Below are 23,004 nucleotides of genomic sequence, written 5' to 3'. Positions count from 1 at the left end.
GATAAACTCCAGTTCTTCTACCTGTGTCTCTGGCCTCACTTGTTACCAGACCTCATCAGGAGACCTAGCAGCCTCCTGCACCCGTGGCCTCAGGGCCTTTGCACCTGCTCTTTCTGCCCTGCCAGCTCTTACCCATCTCTCCAGTTTTACTTCTGGTGTCATTCCTTGATCCTGACCATCCCCAGGCTAGATCAGGGTACCCCAGTCACACTCAACTTGAACCCTGCCCATCTTTGCACAAACCATACCCTTCACTCTTGAAAATGGGGCTGCCTGCTTCATAGTCACTAATCCATTGCAGCCTGGGCTGGTATGGAGGGCCCCATCTCTACCTGTGGAGGAATGGAGGAGCCCTCTCTCAGGCTTGGGGCTGAAACTTCAGAGACCTGGGCTGTAATACCAGCTCTGCCACTTCCTAGCTGTGTGACCTAAGGCAAGTGGCTTAACCCCTCTGAGCCTCTCACTTTCCTCTCTTTGGGAAACCCTTCCCAGGGTGATTGCTGGGGTTGAAATGAGCCCCCGCCCCACCTGGCTCAGGGCAGACCACTCTCAGTAGGAGCCTTTGTAGTTCTGAGCCAAGTTCCAGCCCCAGAACCTTGGACTAGGGCTTTGCTTCTTCCTGGCTTGGCACGGCTGGGAAGTGATGCTGGGTCTCCTTGTCCCGCCAACTCTTCCCTCAATTCCCAGGCCCTTCCTTAATGGGAACCAGATGCACTGGAGGCCTGCCCACCCACCTCCCTCTCCCCCCTCTGCCCCTCCTCCCTCTCCCTCCTCTCCCAGAGAGGCTGCCTGAGTCATCTCATCAACCTCTCCGCTTCTCACAGCCTCATTCCCACGCTGCCCTGGACCTGGGTTTGCGTGCTGAGGGTATCCGTGTCCTGTCCTCGGTCCTTGTGGGTCTGTATGTGTGTGTGAACTGTCTGCCTGTATTGGGTGTTTGTGTAGGTGACTATGTCTGAATTGTGGATCTGTGGTGGGTTTTCTACAAACCGTGTGCCTCTGTTGTGTGTCTCTGTGTGTTTGTGCTTAAACTCTCTGCCAATTTTGTGCTGTTTCTTTATGGGGCTTTGTGCGTGTCACTGTATTAAGGTATTAAGGACATGTCTGTCTTACGGATCTCCGTGGATGCAAATCTGCATGTATGAGCTGTGGGCCTGAACTGAGGGGTTTGTGTATTTTCCATGTTGGGGATTTGTCTATTTCATTGTTTGTTGGCCATGCCCGTGTCACATGGAAGTTCCCTGGGACCAGGGATTGAACCTGAGCCATGGCAGTGACAATGTCAGCTCCTTAACCCACTGTGCTATGAGGGAACTCCACATGTTGGGGATTTGTGTGTGTGTTGGGTTAACTGTATTTGTGAGTGCTGGTTCTTTGGTAGCTGTGGCTAGTTTGCCTCTGATGTTCTTCCACTATTTGATCGGTAGTGTGTGTGTTTCTGTGGGCCCTTGTGCCTGCAGTGTGGATCTGGCTGTGTGTCACATGTGGTTGCGTGTGTTTGTTCTGGGTGAGGCCATTCTGTCTGAGCACAATGTTGTGTCTGAGTGATGGCATCCCCATGTGTGTTTGTGTGTTGGTTCACTTGAGGCCAGTCCCGGGCAACTGGGGGACAAATTCCTATCCTCATGTAGTCATTCAGTGTGTGTGTGTGTGTGTGTGTGATGCCCGAAGGGGTAGGAGTTCCTGCAGTGGCAGCAGCTCTACAGTGAGAAATGCCCAAGAGAAGGAAAAAATGGTGGGAGCAGTCTACGGGGAGCCCCCAAGGTCAAGGGCTGAACCCAGGAGCCTCTTCCAGGACATGGAAAGGGAGCTAGGCTCCATTCTGGGTGGGCCCTTGGAAAGGCAGAATCGGGAGCCTTGGACACTGGAATGGTCACCATGGAGATGCTGGGGCTGAGGAGGGGTAGAGGTGATGCTCAACTCACCTGGGAGAGACCGGGCCTTCTGGCTGCCACCTGAATACTGGAGGCTCTGGCCCAGGTATTCCCTGCAACTATAGCACAAAGAGCAGCATGTTAGAGTTCCCACTGCGGTGCAACTGGATCAGCAACATCTCTGTAGCGCCAGGATGCAGGTTTGATCCCTGGCCAGCACAGTGCGTTAAAAGATATGGTGGTGCCTCAGCTGCAGCCTAGGTCACAATTGTGGCTCAGATCTTCGGATCTGATCCCTGGCCTGGGAACTCCATATCATGCAAAATGGGCAAAAAAAGAAAAAAAAAAAAAAAAGAGAGAGAGAGAGAGAGAGAGAGAAAATCCTTGTGTCTGGAGTCAGACATGAACTAAATTATGGTCTTAGCTCTGCAGGACACCCTCTCTGTGTGGCTTTGCTCAAGTGTCTTAAGCTCTCTAAGCCTCAATGTCTCCATCTGAAAAATGGGACTGAGACAGAGGATGCTGGCGCTCTGTGTGTATCCCCTTGGCCCTCATGCATTGCTGTGCATGCTTGAGCCTCAGAGCTGTCTCAGCTCATATGCTGGCCAGGCCAGAAATGCTGAGGAGCTGACACCCCTGGGTGACACCTCTCCCCCAATGACATGTGGGACGTGGAGAATAAACACCCACCTCCCTCACCCTCTGATGGGATAAGAGTGAGGGGCAGGGCCTGCACTCTCTCCCAGGGGTCTCCAGCAGGATGGACCCTCAGTTGTCCATGTGGATTTGATGGGAAAGGAAAGATGCTGAACAAAGAACAAATATAGGAACTTCCCGTTATGGCTCAGTGGTAACAAACCCAACTAGCATCAATGAGGATGCAGCCCTAAAAAGCAAAAAAAAAAAAAAAAAAAAAAAAAAAAAAAAAAAAAAAAAACCCAATATAATGCCATGGAGGTCAATAGGTTGGCTCTGAGTCGACAGAACTGGGTTTGAATCTCCTGTCTGCTGTTTATATCTGAGTGGCCTTGATCACATTATCTAACCTCTCTGAGCCTCAGACTTTTCATTTTTTGTCTTTTTAGGGTCGCACCCATGGCATATGGAGGTTCCCAGGCTAGGGATCTAATTGGTGCAGTAGCCACCGGCCTACACCACAGCCACAGCAATACCAGATCTGAGCTGTGTCTGTGACCTACACCACAGCTCACAGCAATGCCGCATCCTTAACCCACTGAGCGAGGCCAGGGATTGAACCTGCAACCTCATGGTTCCTAGTTGGATTTGTTTCCACTGCATCACAACAGGAACTCCAGCCTTGGAATTTTCCTTCTTAAACTGGGGAGGAGTTCCCATTGTGGTTCAGCAGTAACAAACTTAACTAGTATCCAAGAGGATTCAGGTTCAATTCCTGGCCCTGCTCAGTGGGTTAAGGATGCTGCATTGCCATGAGCTGTGGTGTATGTTGCAGACACAGCTTGGGGACTGGCAGCTGCAGCTCCAATGAGACCCCTAGCCTGGCTGCGGCCCTAAAAGTACATAAATAAATAAATAAATAAATAAATAAACGAATAAATAAGAGATAATAATTCCTATTTCACAGGGTTGTTGGAAGAATTCAAGGAAGTAATTCATGGAGAGAACTTTACCTGGTATTGAATTCTTAGTGGGAGGTGAATGAGTAGGGATGGTTGTCATGAAAGAGGTGTAGGGAGTTCCCATTGTGGCGCAGCAGAAACGAATCTGCCTAGGAACGGGGAGGTTGCAGGTTAGATTCCTGGCCTCACTCAGTGGGTTAAGGATCTGGTGTTGCTGCAGGCTGTGGTGTAGTTTGCAGACAGGGCTCAGATCCTGCATTGCTGTGGCTGTGGTGTAGGCCAGCAGCTGTAGCTCCAATTAGGCCCCTTGCCTGGGAACCTCCATATGCCGCGGGTGTACCCTAGAAAACAAAAAATTAAAAAATTAAAAAAAAAAAAAAAAGAAAGAGATGTAGCTCTGAGTAAGGAGTGTCACATAGCCTGGGGTATTAGGGCTTCATGAATGACAATGTTTTCTTCCGACAAGTAAGGGGAATGAAGACTCTAAGCACATATCAATCGAAGTTTAGCTATAGGAACCAGGGACAAAAATCAGGAAACTTGGTGGTTGCAAAACTGTTGGAAGGCAGGAGAATGGGGCTCTCAGGAAAGCCTATAGGATGACTTACTACAGAACATCACTTCTGGGAAGTTCCTGTCATGACTCAGAGGTAATGAATCGGACTAGTATCCCTGAGGATGCGGGTTTGATCCTTGGCCTCGCTCAGTGGGTTAAAGATCTGGCATTGCTGTGAGCTGTGGTCGCAGATGCAGCTTGGATCTCACATTGCTGTGGTTGTGGTGTAGGCCAGTAGCTGCAGCTGAAATTCGACCCCTAGCCCAGGAATTTTCATATGCCACAGGTACAACCTTTAAAAAGTGAAAAAAAAAACAAAAAACAAAAAAACCATCACTTCTGAATTGGCCCTCCCATGAGCTTCTGCCTCTGTTATTCATAGAAAGATGGAGAATAACACACTAGGAACCATTGACTACAAGAATATATCACCATGGGAGTTCCCGCTGTGGTGCAAAGGGACTGATGGTTTCTTTGGAGTGCTGGAATGCAGGTTTGATCCCTGGCCTGGTACAGTGGGTTAAGGATTGAGGGTTGCTGCAGTTGCAGTATAGGTTGCAAGTGCTACTCAGATTTGATCCCTGGCCCGGGAATTCCATATGCTATGGGGTGGCCAAAAAAGAAAAAAAAAATTAATACATTACTATGGAGCTCCCTTGTGGCTCAGCAGGTTAAGACCCGGCATTGTCAGTGCTGTGACTCAGGTTGCTGCTGTGGCTTACATTCAATCCCTGGCCTGGGAACTCCCACATGCCACTGGTGCAGAAAAAAAAAAGAAAAAAGGGATACATCACTATAACACATAAGCAAAATCTGACCCACCCATACAATGGAATATTATTCAGCCATAAAAAGGTGTAAAGTTCTAAGACATGCCATCCCATGGATAAACTTAGAAAACATTTTGCTGAGTGAAAGAAGCCAGACACAAAAGGACAAATGTTGTAGGATTCCACTTATTTGAAATATCTGAAATAGGCAAATTCATTAAAATGGCAGATAGATTAGAGGTTCCAGGGGCTGGGTGTGGAAAGAATGAGGAGTTATCGCTTAATGGTTACAAATTTCTGTCTGAAGAGATGAAAAATTTTGAAAATAGACAGCGCTGATGGTTTCACAACACTGGAAAGGTAATTAATACCCTTACCTCACTTTAAGAGTGAATTGTATCCTTAAAAATGGTTTAAATGGCAAGTTTCATAATACATATGTTTTATTACAACTTTAAAAATTAATAATGGGGAGTTCCTGTTGTGGCTCAAAGTGTTAAAAACCTCACATAGTGCCTGTGATGATGTGGATTCGATTCCTGGCCTTACTCAGTGGGTTAAGGATCTGTCATTGCCATAAGTTGTGGTGTAGGTCAAAGATGCAGCTTGGATGTGGCATTGCTGTGGCTGTGGCATAGGCTGGTAGCTGCAGCTCCTATTCGACCCCTAGACTGGGAACTTCCATTTGCCACAAGTGCACCATAAAAATTTTAAAAATTAAAATTAATGATGTAATATATCAAAACCCATTGAATTGTACACTTTAAAAGGTGAATTGTATGGTATGTGAATTATGTCTCTATAAAAATGTTTTTTTAAAAAAATACATCTTGGAGTTCCTGTCGTGGCTCAGTGGTAAGAACCCAGCTAGTATCCATGAGGATTCGAGTTCTATTCCTGGCCTTACTCAGTGGGATAAGGATCTGGCGTTGCCGTGAGCTGTGGTATAGGTCACAGACATGGCTCAGACCCTGTGTTGCTGTGTCTGTGGTGTAGGCTGGCAGCTGCAGCTCTGATTAGACCCATAGCCTAGGAACTTCCATATGGGGCAGGTTCAGCCTTAAGAAGAAAGCAAAACAAAACAAACAAATAAACAAAAAACAAAAACCCATGGTGGGTTAGTAAATTAAGAATCTGGGAGTTCCCTTAGTGGATCAGTGGTTAACAAATCTGACTAGGAACCATGAGGTTGTGGGTTCGATCCCTGGCCTTGCTCAGTGAGTTAAGGATCTGGCATTGCCATGAGCCGTGGTGTAGGCTGAAGATGCAGCTCAGATCTGGCATTGCTGTGGCTCTGGTGTAGGCCAACAGCTACAGCTGCAATTGGACCCCTAGCCTGGGAACCTCCATATGCTGCAGGTGCGGCCCTGGAAAAGACAACAAAAAAAAAAAACCAAAAAAACAAAATAATAATCTGGCATTGTCCCTGCTATGGCTCCTGTCACTGCATAGTGTGGGTTTGATCCCTGCCTGGGAACTTCCACATGCCACAGGTGCAGCAAAACAAAACAAAAAATGAAAAAAACAAAACAAAACAAAACTCTATGGTTGCAATTAGAGATTTGGAAGCTACCATCATTGTCACTTGCAACTGCCTCTCAACAAAAGCTGGTGATGCTTGTGATACTGGTGACTGAAGACAGTAACATCCTTGCAGGAAAACCCCAATGTCTCCACAGCTGTGGTTGCTAGACCTCCAGAAAGATGACCTCCACCCACTTCCCCCATCCATGTCTCATGCTTTCAATTTTTAGAACCTCATTGCCATGAAGAAATCTAGCTGCAAGGGAGTCTGGAAAACATAGATTTTTAGTATTGCATTCTCTCTAGTGTAGGAACTGATGCTTTCTGGTGGTCTAGTTGTTAGGATTTGGCACTCTCTCTCTCTAGTGTAGGAATGCATACCAGGAAGCTGGGATGGTACTGAGAGTTAACTCATTGTCTTGATTTTGCTTACACAGTGTTTCCCCCTCTTTCAATGGTAAAATTCTATATCTGCCCCCCACTCCAATCCCTGTTCCTAATGGAGGACCAACCCCATTTTCTGGCTTCAGTGGGGTGATCAGTGAGTCAAGTCTGGTCAAACCACATAATCAATTCCTCTGAGAGCATCATTGGCTCAGGGATGGGCCCATGACTTGGGATGGACCAATGAGAGTCATTATTTTGCAAGTTCTCTTTTTGTTAAAGTTGCTGTGCTTGGAAGATGAAAGCTCTGGGAAGTATCTTCATCACCTCCTGGCTAAAAGGGATCCCTTGCAGAAAGTAATAGAGATGATAAATGGAGAGACAGAATTCAGTTGATATAAGAGAAACCCTGGATCCAGCCATGCCTAAATTCCATTACCTCTAGATTTTTTTTTCAGCTTTGTGAGCTAACAGATGTTCTTTTTTGTTTAAGACAGTCCAAGTTGCCTTTCTGCCACTTGCTATCAAAGGAGCCCAGAATAATATAGGGAGGGATCAGCAAGAGCAAAGGCACGGGTAGACATGCATGGCCTAGACTCATTACTTATTAAATTCTTCTTGATCATCTTCTCCATATTCCGGGTCCTGTGCAGAGTATGGGAAAACAAAGGCTTGGATTGTTTCTTTCTCTAGCTGGACACATAGAGGGGTCATCACAGGTCAGTAAAGCCAATGCCTGCAGAAGCACCAACTAAGAAAACCCAATGGCCAGCTGATAAGAGCTGGCCCTTCTACCCTGCCTCTGCACGTTGTGGAGAGCAGACTGCCCAATACCAGACCTCAAGCCACCTGGTCCATCAGTTTTGTTGCACAAAGTCCTTGAGAAGCTGATCTCTCTGCAATGATGGTGCACAGTTCTGGCCACTACACTAACCACAGAGGAAGACAGACACCATGTTCATCACAGCATTGACCATGGTGCTGATCTTGAACATGACAACCATACACCCAGGACACTGAGTATGATCCTGACCACAGTTTGATCTGATTGTAATTTTGACCATAGAATGTCCAGGTCACTTCTCAAGCTAGGTCAGAACACTGACCATAGAATGACCAGGACAGTGATTGTGACTCTGAGCACAATACAGCCGGGAAGCTGACCACCACACTGACCACAGCTCAATCAAGAATGACCAGTGGAAACCACAGTACTGACCACAATGCTGATCCCAGTAAATCCTGGATGCTGATGGCAGTATAGATCACAGTTTAATAGGACAATGACTAGAGCATGATAAGGACACTGAAACTGCCACTGACCACAGCTGTGGTTATGTCCATAGCATCGAGTCTATTGGCCAGGGTCAAGTCTGAAAAACAAAGCTTATGCCAGATGGTTCAACAGCCAGATTTTAATATCCAGATTTAGTCACAGAGGTGTTAGTTAAGCTTTAAGAATAAATAGAAGGATGGCGTTCCCTGGTGGCACAGTGGGTTAAGGATCTGCTGTTGTCACTGCAGCAGCTCAGGTCACCGCCATGGCTGGGGCCTGGAAATTTCCACATGCTGTGGGCGTGGCCAAAAAAAAAAGTAAATAGAAGATGAATCTACTCTAGACTAGCAAGCCACCACTTTCCAAGGGCTGAAGCAGCAAAGAAAGGAGATAGTTACTGGAATAAGGGCTACATGGCAGGAGGTGATTGAACTATTTTAGGGACTCCCAATGGGGCTGAGACCACAGAGTAGACAGAACAGTCACTGCCAGGAACACCCAAACTGGATGGAGAGGGAGAAATACTCTGGCTTCTCTTTTCTTCCACCCTCCAATCTCTCTCCAGTCTCCCACTGGCTGAGTTCAGCCTGGGAAATGTAGTTTGTAGGGATCAAGGGAAGCTGGGAAATGTAGTTTTCAGGGCCCTCTCTCCTGATACAGAGGAGAAGACCTAAGGGCATATTGACCAATGCTAACCACACAATCCAGGCCACAGCTTGACCATGCCAATGACCTCCTCAGTGACCAGGGGCAAAGATGATATTGTTCATGGTCCTGACACACACTGCTCTGTAGGAAAGGGACAAACAGGGCCCTGCCCCACCCCTGTGCTGACCACAGCCCTCTCTTGGTCAAGAGTATGTGGGTTCCAACAGCCAATATCCCTCTCCTACTCCATGCCTACTGCAGGCTTGGCAAAGGACCATGTTCCCTTTTAGAAAGAGGAGATAGAGGGATGGATGAGATGCCTTCCTGGCTCAGATTCTGTTCTGTGTCCCACATTCCATGGCCAATGTCCTTCACTGGCCCCATGCTTTATTGTAGTAATGCCCTCTGGGGACTGAGAGCTGATGAGGTGCCCTATTTACTCCCGAGTCACAGAAGTCCCCAACAACTCAAGAGGAACTAGATCTCCTTAAAGGAAAGCTCTTTGCCTTGGGTCGCCTGGCCAAGAAGTGACAGAACCAGAGTGGAACTGAGGTCCTTTTGGACAAGCTCTTCCTCCTTGTTTGTTTGTTTTTGCTTTTTAGGGCCACACATGTAGCATATGGAAGTTCCCAGGCTAGGGGCTGAATCTGAGCTGCAGCTGCTGGCCTACGCCACAGCCACAGCAATGTGGGATCTGAGCCACATCTGCAACCTACACCACAGCTCACTGCATTGCTGGATCCCTGACCCACTTAGCGAGGCCAGGAATTGAACCTACATCCTCATGGACACCAGTCGTGTTCGTTACTGCTGAGCTGCAACGGGAACACCCTTTTCCTCCTTGTTTTGATGAAACCATCCATAACTTTTCATCTGCCTGCCACCCAGTAGGGTCAGAAAAAAGCCAGGCCTCCCCACTCCTGATATTTTACAGATATTTCCCTCTATAATCTGGCTTGCTTGCTCCCTCAACCAAAAAGCCACAGAGGGACTTTGGGGAAGGAAGTTGATTGGGGAGACTGATGAAAGGGGAGAGGCGGAGGAAGGCTGGAGACTGGACAAGGACGCCTTTCATATGCAAATAGCTTCGTGGGCAGGCAGCGTTAATGTTTTGATTCTCTGGGGAATCTGGTCTCCTGACTTGGGTCATTGAAATGAGAGCGAGAGCCTGTCCTAGGTGTGGTGGGGGAGGGGAGGCTTTGAGCGAGAGGGTCTCTGGGGAAGGGAGATGTGTGAAAACAAGATGCCCACCAGCTGGCCATCCCCTTGGGCCCGCGTAGCAGTCTCCCGCCACCTGTATCTGTTTCTCACTTTCTGTCTCCATCTCTCCCCCTGCACCGTGGTCCCAGCAGTGACCCACTTCTACCAACGTTCAATTCCACAGACTTGCCTCAGTTTCTCCGTAGACAGATGAGTTCTTTAAAGAAGAGGCCTCTCAGTTTCTCTTCTGCTACCAGGCCTTCCTCTTCCTTCCTTCGCCCCTGGACCCCCCCCCGCCCCTCGCCCCTCGCCCCTCGCCCCTCACCCCTCATTTATAACGTAGGAAATGTCTAGGGAGGGTGAAATTGACAACCACGTGACGGAGCCCCCTATCCTCCCCCATCCCCATGACCCTCCCCCATCCCCAAGACCTGCCCCAGTAATGGCCTCTGGGCTGTGGGTTGCGTCCCCAGCTCCCCTCCCCTGTGTCAGCTTCCCCCGCCCCTTCCCCGCCCCCAGACCCAGCCCGGTCGGCGCCCGAAGACGAGCTGGGGGCGGGGCGGGGGGGGCGGAGCCCGCAACAAAGACTGGGAGCTTGCGAGGGGGGCGGGGGTGGGGCGGAATCCCAGCCGCCGGCGAGGCGGGGGAGGTGGCGGCGGAGGGTCGCCCCAGCCGGGCGGGCGGGATCGCGCATGGTCGCGGTCCTCGTGCCGAGGCGCCGCTAGGGCGGGCGGGGGACCGGACGCCGGGCCGGGGGCACGTCATGTGGCCGCTCACGGTCCCGCCGCCGCCGCCGCTGCTGCTGCTGCTGCTGTGCTCAGGCCTCGCCGGACAGGTAGGGGCCCGGCGGGCAGGTGCGGGCGCAGAGGGCTCCAAGCGGGGAGTGGGCTTTGGGGTTCCGGCTGAAAAGGGATTGGGGACCCCCTGAGCCCCCCTGGGCTTCGAGGGAGAGGGGTCGCAGCGAGGGAGGGGCTGGGACGTCCACCCTGGCTCTGGGAATAAGAAGGGGAGCTTCACATCCAGCCTCAAGCTGGGATGGTTTGGGGGACAACCTGAACCCAGCTTCGGGGTTCTCAGCCTCTCGGTGACCCGGAGCTCACATCCGCCGTCTCGCACAAGCTGAGTGGGGTGGTAGTGGGGGGACTTCAGGGGGCCTTGGGTGTTGCTTATCCTTCACGCCCCCATCATGGCAGGAGGTACCCGGTTTTTACAGCCCCCCACTCCTCTCCCGCACCCCCGGTGTGGGAAAGGGGGCGGGACTCACGTGTGAGTGACTGACGGGGACGTGTGTGAGGTACTGGAGGGGTGCTGGGTAAAACGTGTGTGTGCCTTTGTCACACGGCTGGGTGTGACTGAGAGTTTTGTGTGTGGCTGTGCAGTTGTATATCCCACTGTGCGTGAGTTGGGGCGTGATGGGGAGAGGGTGTTTGTGCGTGAGGCAGTCTGTGTGTGACAGTGGGAGGCTGAGACCAGGGGGCTGATGTGACAGTGTGAGGCTTGTGAGCCTGCGACTGGAGTTGTGTGTCTGTGTGTGACTGGCAATGTGACAGCAAGTGAGGACTGTGCTAATCCCAGTGGGATTTGGGCATCTGTAGCTGTGTGTAAAGGACCGTGTGTGTCTGTGTCCTCATGGCTCTGTCCGTCTGCCCGGGTGTTGTACAAAACGTGTGTGACCAGGTGTGTGGCTGTGTGGGAGCTTTGGGTAACCGTGTGTCATTCTGTGCCCGAATTAAGTCACTCTAAAAGGGGGTGTTCGGGCAAGGGCTGTGTGTGCAAAAGTGTGTGTTGTTGCCTCCCACACTCCATTCATGCTTTCAGGAAAGTATGTCCCTCTATGGTCCCTCATCTCTTGATTAGGCTTGGGGGGCTGGCAAAAGGTAGGGGGGTCCCAGCTTTTTCAGCTATTGTGAAACCTCTTTCCTCTTCCATCTTGGGGGGGACACCCGCCCAAGTTCTCAGATCTTTAGGAGCTCAGAGGGAAACTGGAATCCAAAATAATAAAATAATAATTATAATTACAGCTAACACTTCTTAAGTGCTTATTATGTGCTGGGCCCAATTTCAGCACACAGAATGAACTAAGGCATTTAAGCCTTAGAGCTCCTACTGGTGGATGCTTGTTACCTTCATTTTACAGATGGGGAGGCCGAGGCACAGAAAAGTTAGGTAACTTGTTTAAGTACAGCCAGCTTGAGAGTGGCAGAGCTAGGTTTGAACCAAGGCAGTCCAGCTCCTTGGGTTAAATAATCCATTCCATGGGTGTAGACAGTGCCTGTGTGGACACTAGGAGGGTTTCGAGGTAGATGCTCAGAGGAAAACCTCAGAAGGTCCTGACACCTTCTCTTTCCTGGTCAAGAGAAGAAGCGAATCAGATTCTGATTCACACACCAAGTGAGATATTGGGAGGAATCGAGAGCCAATTCTACAAAGAAGAATTTCCAGGCCACAAGGAGACCTGGTGAAGTCCCCTCCTTCACTCCTCTGTTTCCCCGTCTCAGTACCCACCCATATACTGTCTGGAATGGGAAGTGTACTCAGTGCGAGCATCAGGCTACACACAATAGGTGCTCAATTGATATGTGAGCCCCAAAGAAGTAGAGACCAGAGACCAAAAGAGGCATACACTTCAGAGAATGGTGGGTAAAAATGAACCAGGAGTGAAATTGAATTTGGTGTCCAAGAAGGATCCCACTACCTGGGGATTCTCCCCCACCGCTGCTAGCCCGTGGGAAGCTCTCTTTCCTGTTCTGTCGTCAAGATTGCCAAGGTGGGTGGGAGAGTGCAGTGAGAGGTGCTATTGGATGACCCAAGAGTAAGGTGGGAGATGCTTGGGGGCGGGGATAACATGCAGATTCATGGGGCGGAGCTAAATGAGGCGCTTTGTGGGGCGGGGCTAAAGGCGGATGTGGCGGAAGCTAAACTGGGGTAATCAGCTGGCACGAGGCTGGTGGGGTCCTGCCACCGGCTTCAGTGCCTCCAGGCAGCCACCATGGGCACTACAGCTGTTGTAAACAGGTCTCTGCCCCAGCGTGCCCACCCAGCCTGGTGCCCCAGGGAAGAGAAGAGTCCGGAGGATGGATGCTCTGTCCCCTTTCCTTCCCTCCATCACTTGCCAGAATCCCCTCCTCTGTTCTTGATGGGCTCTGGGCTCCACCAGGGGTCCTTTCTAGAAACCAGTCATTTCTGCATTCAGTCAGCAGATGCGATTAAGCACTGGGGATAAGGCCATGAACCAAGTCATCAAGTCCCAGCCCTCCTGGAGTTGGAGAGGCAGACAGGAACCAAATACATACATAATACAATGTCAACAGCTAAATAAATATATAATACAATGCAAGTAGCATGAAGAATAATAAATAGGGTAAAGGGGATTAAAGAATGATGGTGGTGGTGTGGGAGACTATTTTAGAGACTGGCAGAAGGGTGTCTCTGATGTTTGAGGTGACATCTGAAGGAGGTGAGAGAGGTGTCTTCAGTATCCAGGGGAAGAGCACTCAAAGCAGGGACAGCAAGTGTCTTCATGTGGGGGCAAGCTTGGTGTGTTTGAGGAGCAGCAAGGAGGCTGGTGTGGCAGGAGGGGCCAGAGTGAAAGGGAAGCTGAGGTGAGATGAGCCCAGGGAAGCCAGGAGGGACCAGACCAAGTGGGAACTTGTGGGCTGTGGACAGGAGTTTGGATTTCACCCTGAGAACAGGGGCATAGCACCTATAGAGGAGCTGTCTCTCCATCCAGGGTCTGGAGCTACCAGAGAACTTGGCTGCTCCAAGGCCCACCATCTTCCCCTGGGATGTCCTCCTTTAGATCTACCTACAAGAGTTCCCATTGTGTCACAACAGGAACAGAAGTGTCTTGGGAACACTGGGATGTAGGTTCCATCCCTGGCCCAGCACAGCAGGTTAAGGATGTGGCGTTGCCATAGCTGTGGCTTGGATCTGAATCCTGGTGTGGGAAGTCCATATGCCATGGGGCGGCCAAAAAAGAAAAGAAAAGAAAAGAAAGAAAAAGGGAGTTCCATTGTGGTGCTGTGGGTTAAGAACCTATTTGGATCCCTGACCTCACTCAATGGGTTAAGGATCCAGCATTGCCATGGTGTGGTGTAGACTGCAGCTGCAGTTCTGATTGGAACCCTAGTCTGGGAACTTCCATATGACAGGGGTGCAGCCCTAAAAAAACCAAAAAAAAAAAAAAAAAAAAAAAAAGAAAAAGACCTAGTTATAGCTTCGGTCCTATCTAAGTTTGGGGCCACCTCTTTCCTAGGGTCCCCACAGAATGGGACCGGAGGAGTAGCTTAGTTTACACCACATGCCTCAGGGCCTTTGCACTTGCCGTTTCTTCTGCCTGGGGCACAGTTCCCCCAGGAAGCTGCTTAACTCCCCCTCTCTTTTTTTTTTTTTTTGTCTTTTTTTTTGTTGTTGTTGCTATTTCTTGGGCCGCTCCCGCGGCATATGGAGGTTCCCAGGCTAGGGGTTGAATCGGAGCTGTAGCCACCAGCCTATACCACAGCCACAGCGCCACCAGATCCTAGCCGCGTCTGCAACCTACACCACAGCTCACGGCAACGCCGGATCCTTAACCCACTGAGCAAGGGCAGGGACCGAACCCGCAACCTCATGGTTCCTAGTCGGATTCGTTAACCACTGCGCCACGACGGGAACTCCCCCCTCTCTCCTTTTAAACATCACCTCCTCTGAGAGGCCCACCGTGACTAGTCATCAAAAATTACCTCCCACTGCCACCTTCTGAGCTCTTAATCTGTTATTTTTTTTTATAGGCTTTTTCACTACCTTTCCAGGATTGGTTTATTCATTTATTGTGTCTCCCCCTAGAGGGACAGCTCATTGAGGTCCGGTGATCTCTGTTGCATCATTAGTGCTTACAGAAGAGTCTGGTACACAATAAGTTCTCAACAAATATCCATTTAATGAATGGACCAGTCCCCCGCCTCCTCCCACAGAGCCTCTTTCTTTCTCAAACAGTGGGACTCTTTTGCCAAGGGAGGGTTGGGGGACAACCTTCTTCTTGGGCCATTCCCTCCCATTTCAAGTCCTAGATGGACCAGGAAAAACCCATCTTCATCTGTGCCTAAAGTTCTGCCGTTATGGGGCATTCCTATATGGAATTAAGACGCTATTCCCTCAGGGCTCCTTTAGAAAATGTAAATGTCCCAGGTGTCGGGAAATAAAAGGAAATCTTGAGGACTCCCGGATAATAAGTGAATTGGACATTTCCTTCCGAGGGAACAGCGAGGTTCCGGCAGAGCCCAAGATGAAGGAGCTGGGGCGACACCTCGTGGTAGAATGAGGTTTGTGCAGAGACTGTGCGTCAGTGATTCTGGTGAGGATGTTGTGGGGAGATGCTCTCTCCTGTGTGTGTGTGTGTCAGTCAGGGTCCTGGCCAGGGTGTGAGGCAAGTGAGGCACTTTCCGTGGGAGGAAAATTGAAAGGAGGCCCCCCAACCTCAGAAACCAAGATAAATAATATTTTAATGCAATACTTTCTGCATTTTTGATTGCAAAAAAATGCAAGTTTGATTTATTGCATAACCAAAAGTAATGCATTAAATCTATGATGAGCAAAAATATCAAACTTTTAGGATCTAACTCTGCTTTTGTGTGACTCACCTCTCTCTAACCCTGGCCCTACAGGGATATATCTATAGTGTCCATGGGCGTGTGTGTGTATGTTTAGGGACCATGTTCTTGGTGTTGGCCAAGCTGGGCACAGGGACATGCCTGTGCCATAATCACATCTGTGGGTGTGTGTACACAGTGACTCTGTGTCCGTATGGGTCGATCATGTAGGCATATGTGGATTTCTCATGAACCCAGCAGCTGATACTGGCCATGACTTTTTTTTTTTTGTCTTTTCTAGGGCTGCCCCCTCGGCATGTTGAGGTTACCAGGTTAGGGGTCTAATTGGAGCTGTAGCTGCTGGCCTCCACCACAGCCACAGCAACGCAGGATCTGAGCTGCGTCTGCGACCTACACCACAGCTCATGGCAACACCAGATCCTTAACCCACTGAGCAAAGCCAGGGATCGAACCCGCAACCTCATGGTTCCTATTTGGGGTCGTTAACCACTGAGCCACAACAGGAACTCCTGGCCATGACTTTGTGTCCCCAGAATTCAGTGTCAGTGCCTGGGAGGCAGTAACTTTGTGGTTCTCATTTATTTGCGTGTTCATGTATTCCTTTAGAAAGCACCCATTATGAGCCTTCTGGGTTTCAAGCCTTAGACCAGATACCAAGGCTGGGTGACCGTTTGAGCTCTCAAGGAATGGGATGGAAGATTTAACTTCTCTGAAGTTGAGCCTTGCTGTACTGGGGAGAAGGGTGTTGTAACAGAGGCAGGAGACTTTTTTCCCATCTGGGGGGACCTCTTGTTCCAGCACACTGACATATCTTCAGCCCTAACGTGGAAGTCTGGTCTGTCTCCCAACCTCATCCATAAAGAGTTCAGCCAAAAATCAAGGAGAAACCAGAAGGGGCAGAGAGAAGTCAGAATAGGTTTCACGAAGTCTGAGTGCAGAAACTTACTTGCGCTGCTTCTGGGAGCCCCAGGATATTCTCAGTGCCTGTTTACTCTTACTTTACACACAGTTCTAACAATCCTGGGCAGCTAGCATCTAAGCCCTGCTTAGCAGATGAGAAGACAGGGAGCCACAGCATGGAAAGAAAGAAACCAAGAGGCAAAGACAGTGGAAGCCATTGAATGAAGTGGCAAATAACATCTCCCCTTTTCTGGTGCTGAGAGAATCCTGGTTGTTCGCAAGAAAAATACACACTGAGCACACTATGAGCCAGATTCTTTTAAGTCTTCATTTCTTAAGGCACTGGGAATGTGGAGGGGTGTGACACAGCCCGCTGTGGAATGATTCTCAGGGCCAAGTAAAGGTGTGTGTGTGTGTTTATATAAAAGGATTTTTTAAATTGTGGAGGAGTTCCCACTGTGGCTCAGCAGTTTAAGGACCCAATGTTGTCTCTGTGAGGATGCGGGTTCAGTCCCTGACCTCACCCAGTGGCTTGGGGATCTGGTGTTGCCACAAGCTGCAGCATAGGTCACAGATGCAGCTTGGATCCCACATTGCTGTGGTTGTGGCATAGGCTGGCAACTGCAGCTCCAATTTGACCCCTGGCCCTGGAACTTCCATATGTGGCAGATGTGGCAGGCGCAGCCATAAAACAAAAAATGTGGCAAAATATGCATAAAATTTACCACCTTAACCATTTTTAAGTGTACAGTTCAATAGTGTTGAGTACCTTTACCTTGCTGTGCAACCATCATCTCCCTCCATCTCCAGAACACTTTTCATCTCACAAAACTGATTCTGTCCATTAAACAAACTCCTATCTCCTCTTCCCCAGCCCCTGGCAACCGTCCCTCTACTTTCTGTCTCTAGGAATTTGACTTCTCCAGAGACTTCCTATAACGTAGAATCATACAATATTTGTCTTTTTGTGTCTGGCTTATTTCACTGAGCATCATGTCCTCAGGGTTCATTCATGTGGTAGGGTGTCAGAAGTCCGTACTGTTTCATTGTGTGGATGGAACACATTTTGCTTATCTATTTATCCTTCGGTAGACACTTTAGGTTGTTTCCACCTTTGGCTGTTGTAATAACGCTGCTATGAACACGGATGTGAAAAGATATGTTGGGAAGATCTTGCTTCTAACACCGGGGTATACCTGGAAGTGGGTCTGCTGGACCATAAGATAATAACATATTTAACTTCCTGAGGAATTGCCATACTCTTTTACAGAGTGGCTGTACCATTTTTTCATGCCCACCAACAATGCACAAGCGTTTCGGTTTCTCCACAGCTTCACAAACACTTGTTATTATTTGACTTTGATTGTAATGCTGTCTAAGGGGTGTGAGGCGGCTCTCCGTTGTGGCTTTGATTTGCACTTGATTAAGAGTTAGTGATATTGGGGAGTTCCCTCATGGTACAGCGGGTTAAGAATCTGGCGTGGTCACTGCAGCAGTTCGAGTCACTGCTATAGCATGGATTCGATCCCTGGCCTGGGAACTTCCACATGCCACAGGTGCGGAAAAAAAAAAAAAATTAGTGATGTTGGGCATCTTTTCATGTGTCTTTTGGCCTTTTCTTTGGAGAAATGTGTCTAGTCACGTCCTTTGTTCATTTTCAAATTGGGATGTTGGCTTTCTTGTTGTTTAAATAGAAGGTTTGACAGCCAGGAATGAGATATGGTTGGATTTGTGTGAAGGAGAGGTCCTCTGCCTGTAACTTGGGAGACAGACTGGAGCGGGGAGAGTCAAGGTGTGAAGATGGAATTATTTCAGGGGCTGACAAGGCCTGAGGCAAATTGGTGGTGGCCAGAGGCACAGCAGGACTGACATTTGTGGGGGGTGGGGGCAGGCCAGGGGGATGTGCCTCTCATTGTCTGAGGTCCAAGGTCCTCAACCAGGCCTGCCATCTCAGTCAAAATCTCCTCCTGGAATTCTGAACCAGGCAGGAAAGCAGAGACAGAGGAGAGAGAATTCCAGAGAGAAAATGCTTCAGCATCGTTTCCAAACACGTGCTGTAATCAAGCAAGACACTAAAAGCAGGCACAGGCTAGAAGATGAACACCATTTGTGTTCTGAGGGGTGCAAGGCTGTGTATGTGTGGACATAAATTCATGCCTTTTGTCTGTGCGAACGAAATACCATGGGAACCAAGATGGCTGCACTGATGGAGGCCACTTGGCTTCTTGCAAAGGACACTGAGTTCTGTTTGGCTTATGTTTTCTAGCTTTTCTACGGGAAAGTCTATCATTTTTACCCTCTGGATGTCAAACAGAAATGGAACTTATGTTTCATACTTGATACTTTGATTCATATTTTTTAGTTAACTTCCTTCTTGACATAAAGCATAGCTACAAGGAAGTATGCAAATCATAAAGGTGCTGCTGGATAAATTGTCTTGAGATGACATATTACCAGAGCCAGGTGAGGACACAGAACATTGCAAAAATCCAGAAGCGCCCTCATGCTCCTTCTAGATGCCCCACCCCCCACCCCAGTATCTGCTTAGCTGATGGCTCTCACTATGCACTGGTTCAACCTGCTTTTTAACTTCACGAAGTCATTAAATATGTAGTTTGGGGTGCCCAGCTTCTTTTGCTCAACATAAGGTTTGAACATTTCCTCCATACTGTTGTTTTGTGATAGATTGCTTGTTTTTGTTGTTGTATGGTGTCTCATTGTGTGTATACATTGTGATATATCCATCCTACTGTTTCTCAGCATTTGTTTGGGGAAGTTTGTGGCTGACGCAAACAGTACTGAAACAAACACTCTGACGTGTCTCTAGTGAATGCTTGTTAGACTTTCTGTTGGGTATATATGTACAGGAATGCTCTTGATTCTCAGTAGTTATGTCCTCTAAAGACCCTGTGGGAGTTCCTGTTGTGGCTCAGTGGTAACGAACCTGACTAGTATCCATAAGGATGCGGGTTTGATCCCTGGCCTCGCTGAGTGGGTTGAGGATCCAGCGTGGCCGTGAGCTGTGGTGTAGGTTGCAGACATTGCTTGGATCCTGTGTTGCTGTGGCTCTGGCTGTGGCATAGGCTGGCAGCTGTAGACTCAATTCAGCCCCTAGCCTGGGAACTTGTGTATACCCCAGGTAAGACCCTAAAAAGCAAAAAAAAAAAAAAAAGATCCTGTGAATACTGAATCATTGTGGGCTTAGATTCCTTCAAGCCTCTAGTCACAATGTTTTTGTTGCCCAAATAGTATGCAACCTCCTTTTGTGAGTGTTTGTGTTTAAAAACACCATGTTTAATACACATCGTTGGTATCAAATTCTCAGCCAAAGGCACTATAATTTATACTGGAATGAAGCTTATCGATGAGTCATATTTTCTCTGGAAGACACGTCACAGCCTTCTTGAGCCTGGAACACTAGACAGCACTTGGCACTGTGCATGGGGCCACTTAAAATAGCGAAATTCCCAACAAAAAGCAGAAGAATGTGGAAATTTTGGCACCAAGTAGGCTGTGAAAAGACATGTGCTTACAGTTATACGAGCTGCCGAAAGAAGGCAGAGCATGGTTGTGTTCAGTTTCTTCTGGGAACCTGTGCATCAGTAACTCAATTTTTTGCTGCTCTGTGAAAGTCCACGAATGACCACAAAAGCCCCACAAGTATTGATTTTTGGGGTTACAAATAGATTGTAGGGAGTAGGAAAGTTTGACAATATGGAACCCACACATAATGGGACTCCAGTGTATATGTCTAGGGATAGAATTGCTGAGTTGTGGGGAGGAATATGTTGAACTTTAGGAGAGACTGTTGAACAGGCTTCAAAAGTTCCAACGACTTCAAAAAGTTCATCAGCTTACTCTCCCACCAGTGGCATCTGAGCGTTCCAGTTGCTCCACATCATCACCAACACTGGGTCTTTCTCTTTCACTTAGACATTCTGATGGGTGTAGAGTTCCTGGTGACTAATCATACTTAAATATATTTTCACATATTAATTGACCGCTGGAATATCTCCTTTTGTGAAATGCCTGCTCAAGTCTTTTGCTCATTTCTCTACTAGGCTGTGTGCCTTTTTTGTATTAATTTTTTTTTTTTTTTTTTTTTTTTGGTCTTTGTGCCATTTCTTGGGCCACTCCTGCGGCATATGGAGGTTCCCAGGCTAGGGGTTGAATTGGAGCTATAGCCGCTGGCCTATACAGCAATGCCAGATCCGAGCTGTTTCTGTGAAGTATACCACAGCTCACAGCAATGCCAGATCCTTAACCCACTGAGCGAGGCCAGGGATCAAACCTGCGGCCTCATGGATGCTAGTTAGGTTTGTTTCTGCTGAGCCATGATGGGAACTCCCAATGATCAGTAGAATTTCTTAATTTGAGTGTAGTTCAAATAATAACTTTTTTCTAGGAGTTCCCAGGAGGACTTGGCTTGCTCAGTGGGTTAAGGATCTGGTGTTGCCATGAGCTGTGGTGTATGTCTCAGATGTAGCTCGGATCTGGTATTGCTGTATCTGTGGCATAGGCTGGCAGCTACAGCTCTGATTCCACCCCTAGCCTGGGAACTTCCATATGCCACAGGTGCAGTCCTAAAAAATAAAATAAATGAATAAATGATAATTTTTTGCTTCAAGGTTAGTACTTGTTAGTGGGCTGTTTTAGAAATCTTTGCTTACCCCAGAGTAATGAAGATATTCAGTTTACTTCTAAAAGATTTATTGTTTATGTCACATTTTTTTTTATCTTTTTAGGGTTGCACCAGCAGCATATGGAGGTTCCCAGGCTAGGAGTCGAATCGGAGCTGTAGCCCCGGGATCCTTAACCCGCTGATCGAGGCCAGGAATTCAACCCTCATCCTCATGGATGCTAGTCGGGTTCATTAACCACTGAGCCATGACTGGAACTCCCTTATCTCACATTTAGAGGTACAACCTACCTGGATTTGATTTTTGCATGTGACGTGATATTTTTGCATATCAGCATTTATTCTTTCCCCTTTGAATAGGTCCAGCTGACCCAGAAATGTAGAGACTCTGGAACCTGATTGTCTGGGATAGAATCCTGGAGACCTTGGAAAAGTTTTTAGCATCTCTGTGCCACTATTTCCTGGAGTTGTACTGTAAATCAACTATACCTTAATTTAAAAGAAAAACTCTAAAAAAAAAAAAAAAAAGGAGTTGTAATCCTCTCTACCTCACAGTGGTATTCTGAGGGTTAAATGGCTTATTTTATGCTCATCGCTGCAAATGGAGCCCGGCTCCTGATAAGTACTCAATAAGCCTTGGCAATTACTGTTGTTTTTGACAGTTATGAACTATTTCCCTTCTGATAATTTTCAAGTCAGGGGAGATGATTTCCTTCCTTGGCTCCTGGTCTTCAGTGCATTCAGATGGAATACCATAGACTAGGTGGGTTCTAAACAACAGAAATCTATTTCTTACCATTCTGGAGGTGGAGTCGTTCAGGACCAAGGGGCTGGCAGATTTGGTGTCTGGCGAGGACCAGTGTCTTGGTGTCTTGATATGGTGTCTTCATCTTGGCATCTTTCATTTCATATAGTGGAAGGGAGAGACAACTCTCTGGGGTCTTTTTTTTTTTTTTTTGTCTTTTTGACTTTTCTAGGGCCGCATCCTCGGCATATGGAGGTTCCCAGGCTAGGGGTCTAATCGGAGCTGTAGCTGCCAGCCTACGCCACAGCCACAGCAATGTGGGATCCGAGCTGCATCTGCAACCTACACCACAGCTCACAGCAACGCCAGATCCTTAACCCACTGAGCAAGGCCAGGGATCAAACCCACAACCTCATGGTTCCTAGTCAGATTCGTTAACCACTGCGCCACGATGGGAACTCCTCTCTGGGGTCTTTATAAGGACACCAATCCCATACATGAGGGCTCCACTGTCATGTTGTAATCACCTCCCAAAGACCTCATCTCTAAATACTGTCATACTGGGGATTAGGTTTCAACATAAGATTTTAGGGGGATACAAATATTCAATCTATAGCATTGCCCAACAGGATGCTTAGAGGTATGATGGCAACAGTGAGGAAGAGATACTTTCTGGACATATTTCTACATCAGTTTCACCTGGTAGTGGTGATAGGTTTTTTTTTTTGTTTGTTTTAATGGCCACACCCACAGCAGATCAAGTTCCCAGGCCAGGAATCTGATCTGAGCTGCAGGTGGGACCTACACCACAGCTATGGCTGCAGCAACACTAGATCCTTTAACCCACTCTGTGGGGCGGTGGATCAAACCTTCGTCCTGACGCTGCAGAGATGCTGTTGCACCTTGGCAGGAACTCCGGCAGTGGTGATGGTTTGAATGGAGGAACAGGGAAAGAAAAGGAAGGTAAGGGGGACACAATCTGTAGTTTCTATTTCTGGGTACATCTGGGCCAGGAGCAGGATGAAGCAGGCAAGGAATCTAGGGTGCAAAATTTAAGGGAGAACTCTTTCTCATGTCAGTGCAATTGCAGGGCTTCTTGGGGGAAGAAGTTTGCAGGGAAAGTTTAGGGATGCTTCCTGCTCTTAACAGTTTTATTGAGGTATAGTTTATACACCATTAAATCCACCTGTTTAAGTATTCAACTCAATGACTTTTAGTAAATTTGCAGAGTTGTGCAAACAGCACCACAAATCAGTTTTTGTTGTTGTTGTTTTGTTTGGTTTTTTTTTTTTTTTTGTTTTT

At 48.1% G+C, this 23,004-nt stretch overlaps 1 protein-coding gene across 1 annotated transcript in view; it reads left to right on the top strand.

Annotated features, from left to right (window-relative positions):
- Window positions 1-10,439: 10,439 nt before the first annotated feature.
- The window catches only part of OLFM2 (olfactomedin 2), a 73,154-nt gene continuing 60,589 nt past the window's right edge, over window positions 10,440-23,004 (top strand). The window contains exon 1 of the mRNA XM_003123228.5: window positions 10,440-10,665. Coding sequence (XP_003123276.1) covers window positions 10,594-10,665 — 72 coding nt within the window. The 5' untranslated portion in view covers window positions 10,440-10,593. The remainder of the gene's footprint in view (window positions 10,666-23,004) is intronic.

This window comes from Sus scrofa, chromosome 2 (genome assembly GCF_054392235.1).
Source record: "Sus scrofa isolate SSC_HxYL_T2T_F1_AM1 chromosome 2, Sscrofa_HxYL_maternal_Yorkshire_Landrace_v2.0, whole genome shotgun sequence".
In the NCBI taxonomy this organism is placed as follows: domain Eukaryota; kingdom Metazoa; phylum Chordata; class Mammalia; order Artiodactyla; family Suidae; genus Sus; species Sus scrofa.
This window is presented reverse-complemented; position numbering and strand designations above follow the sequence as displayed.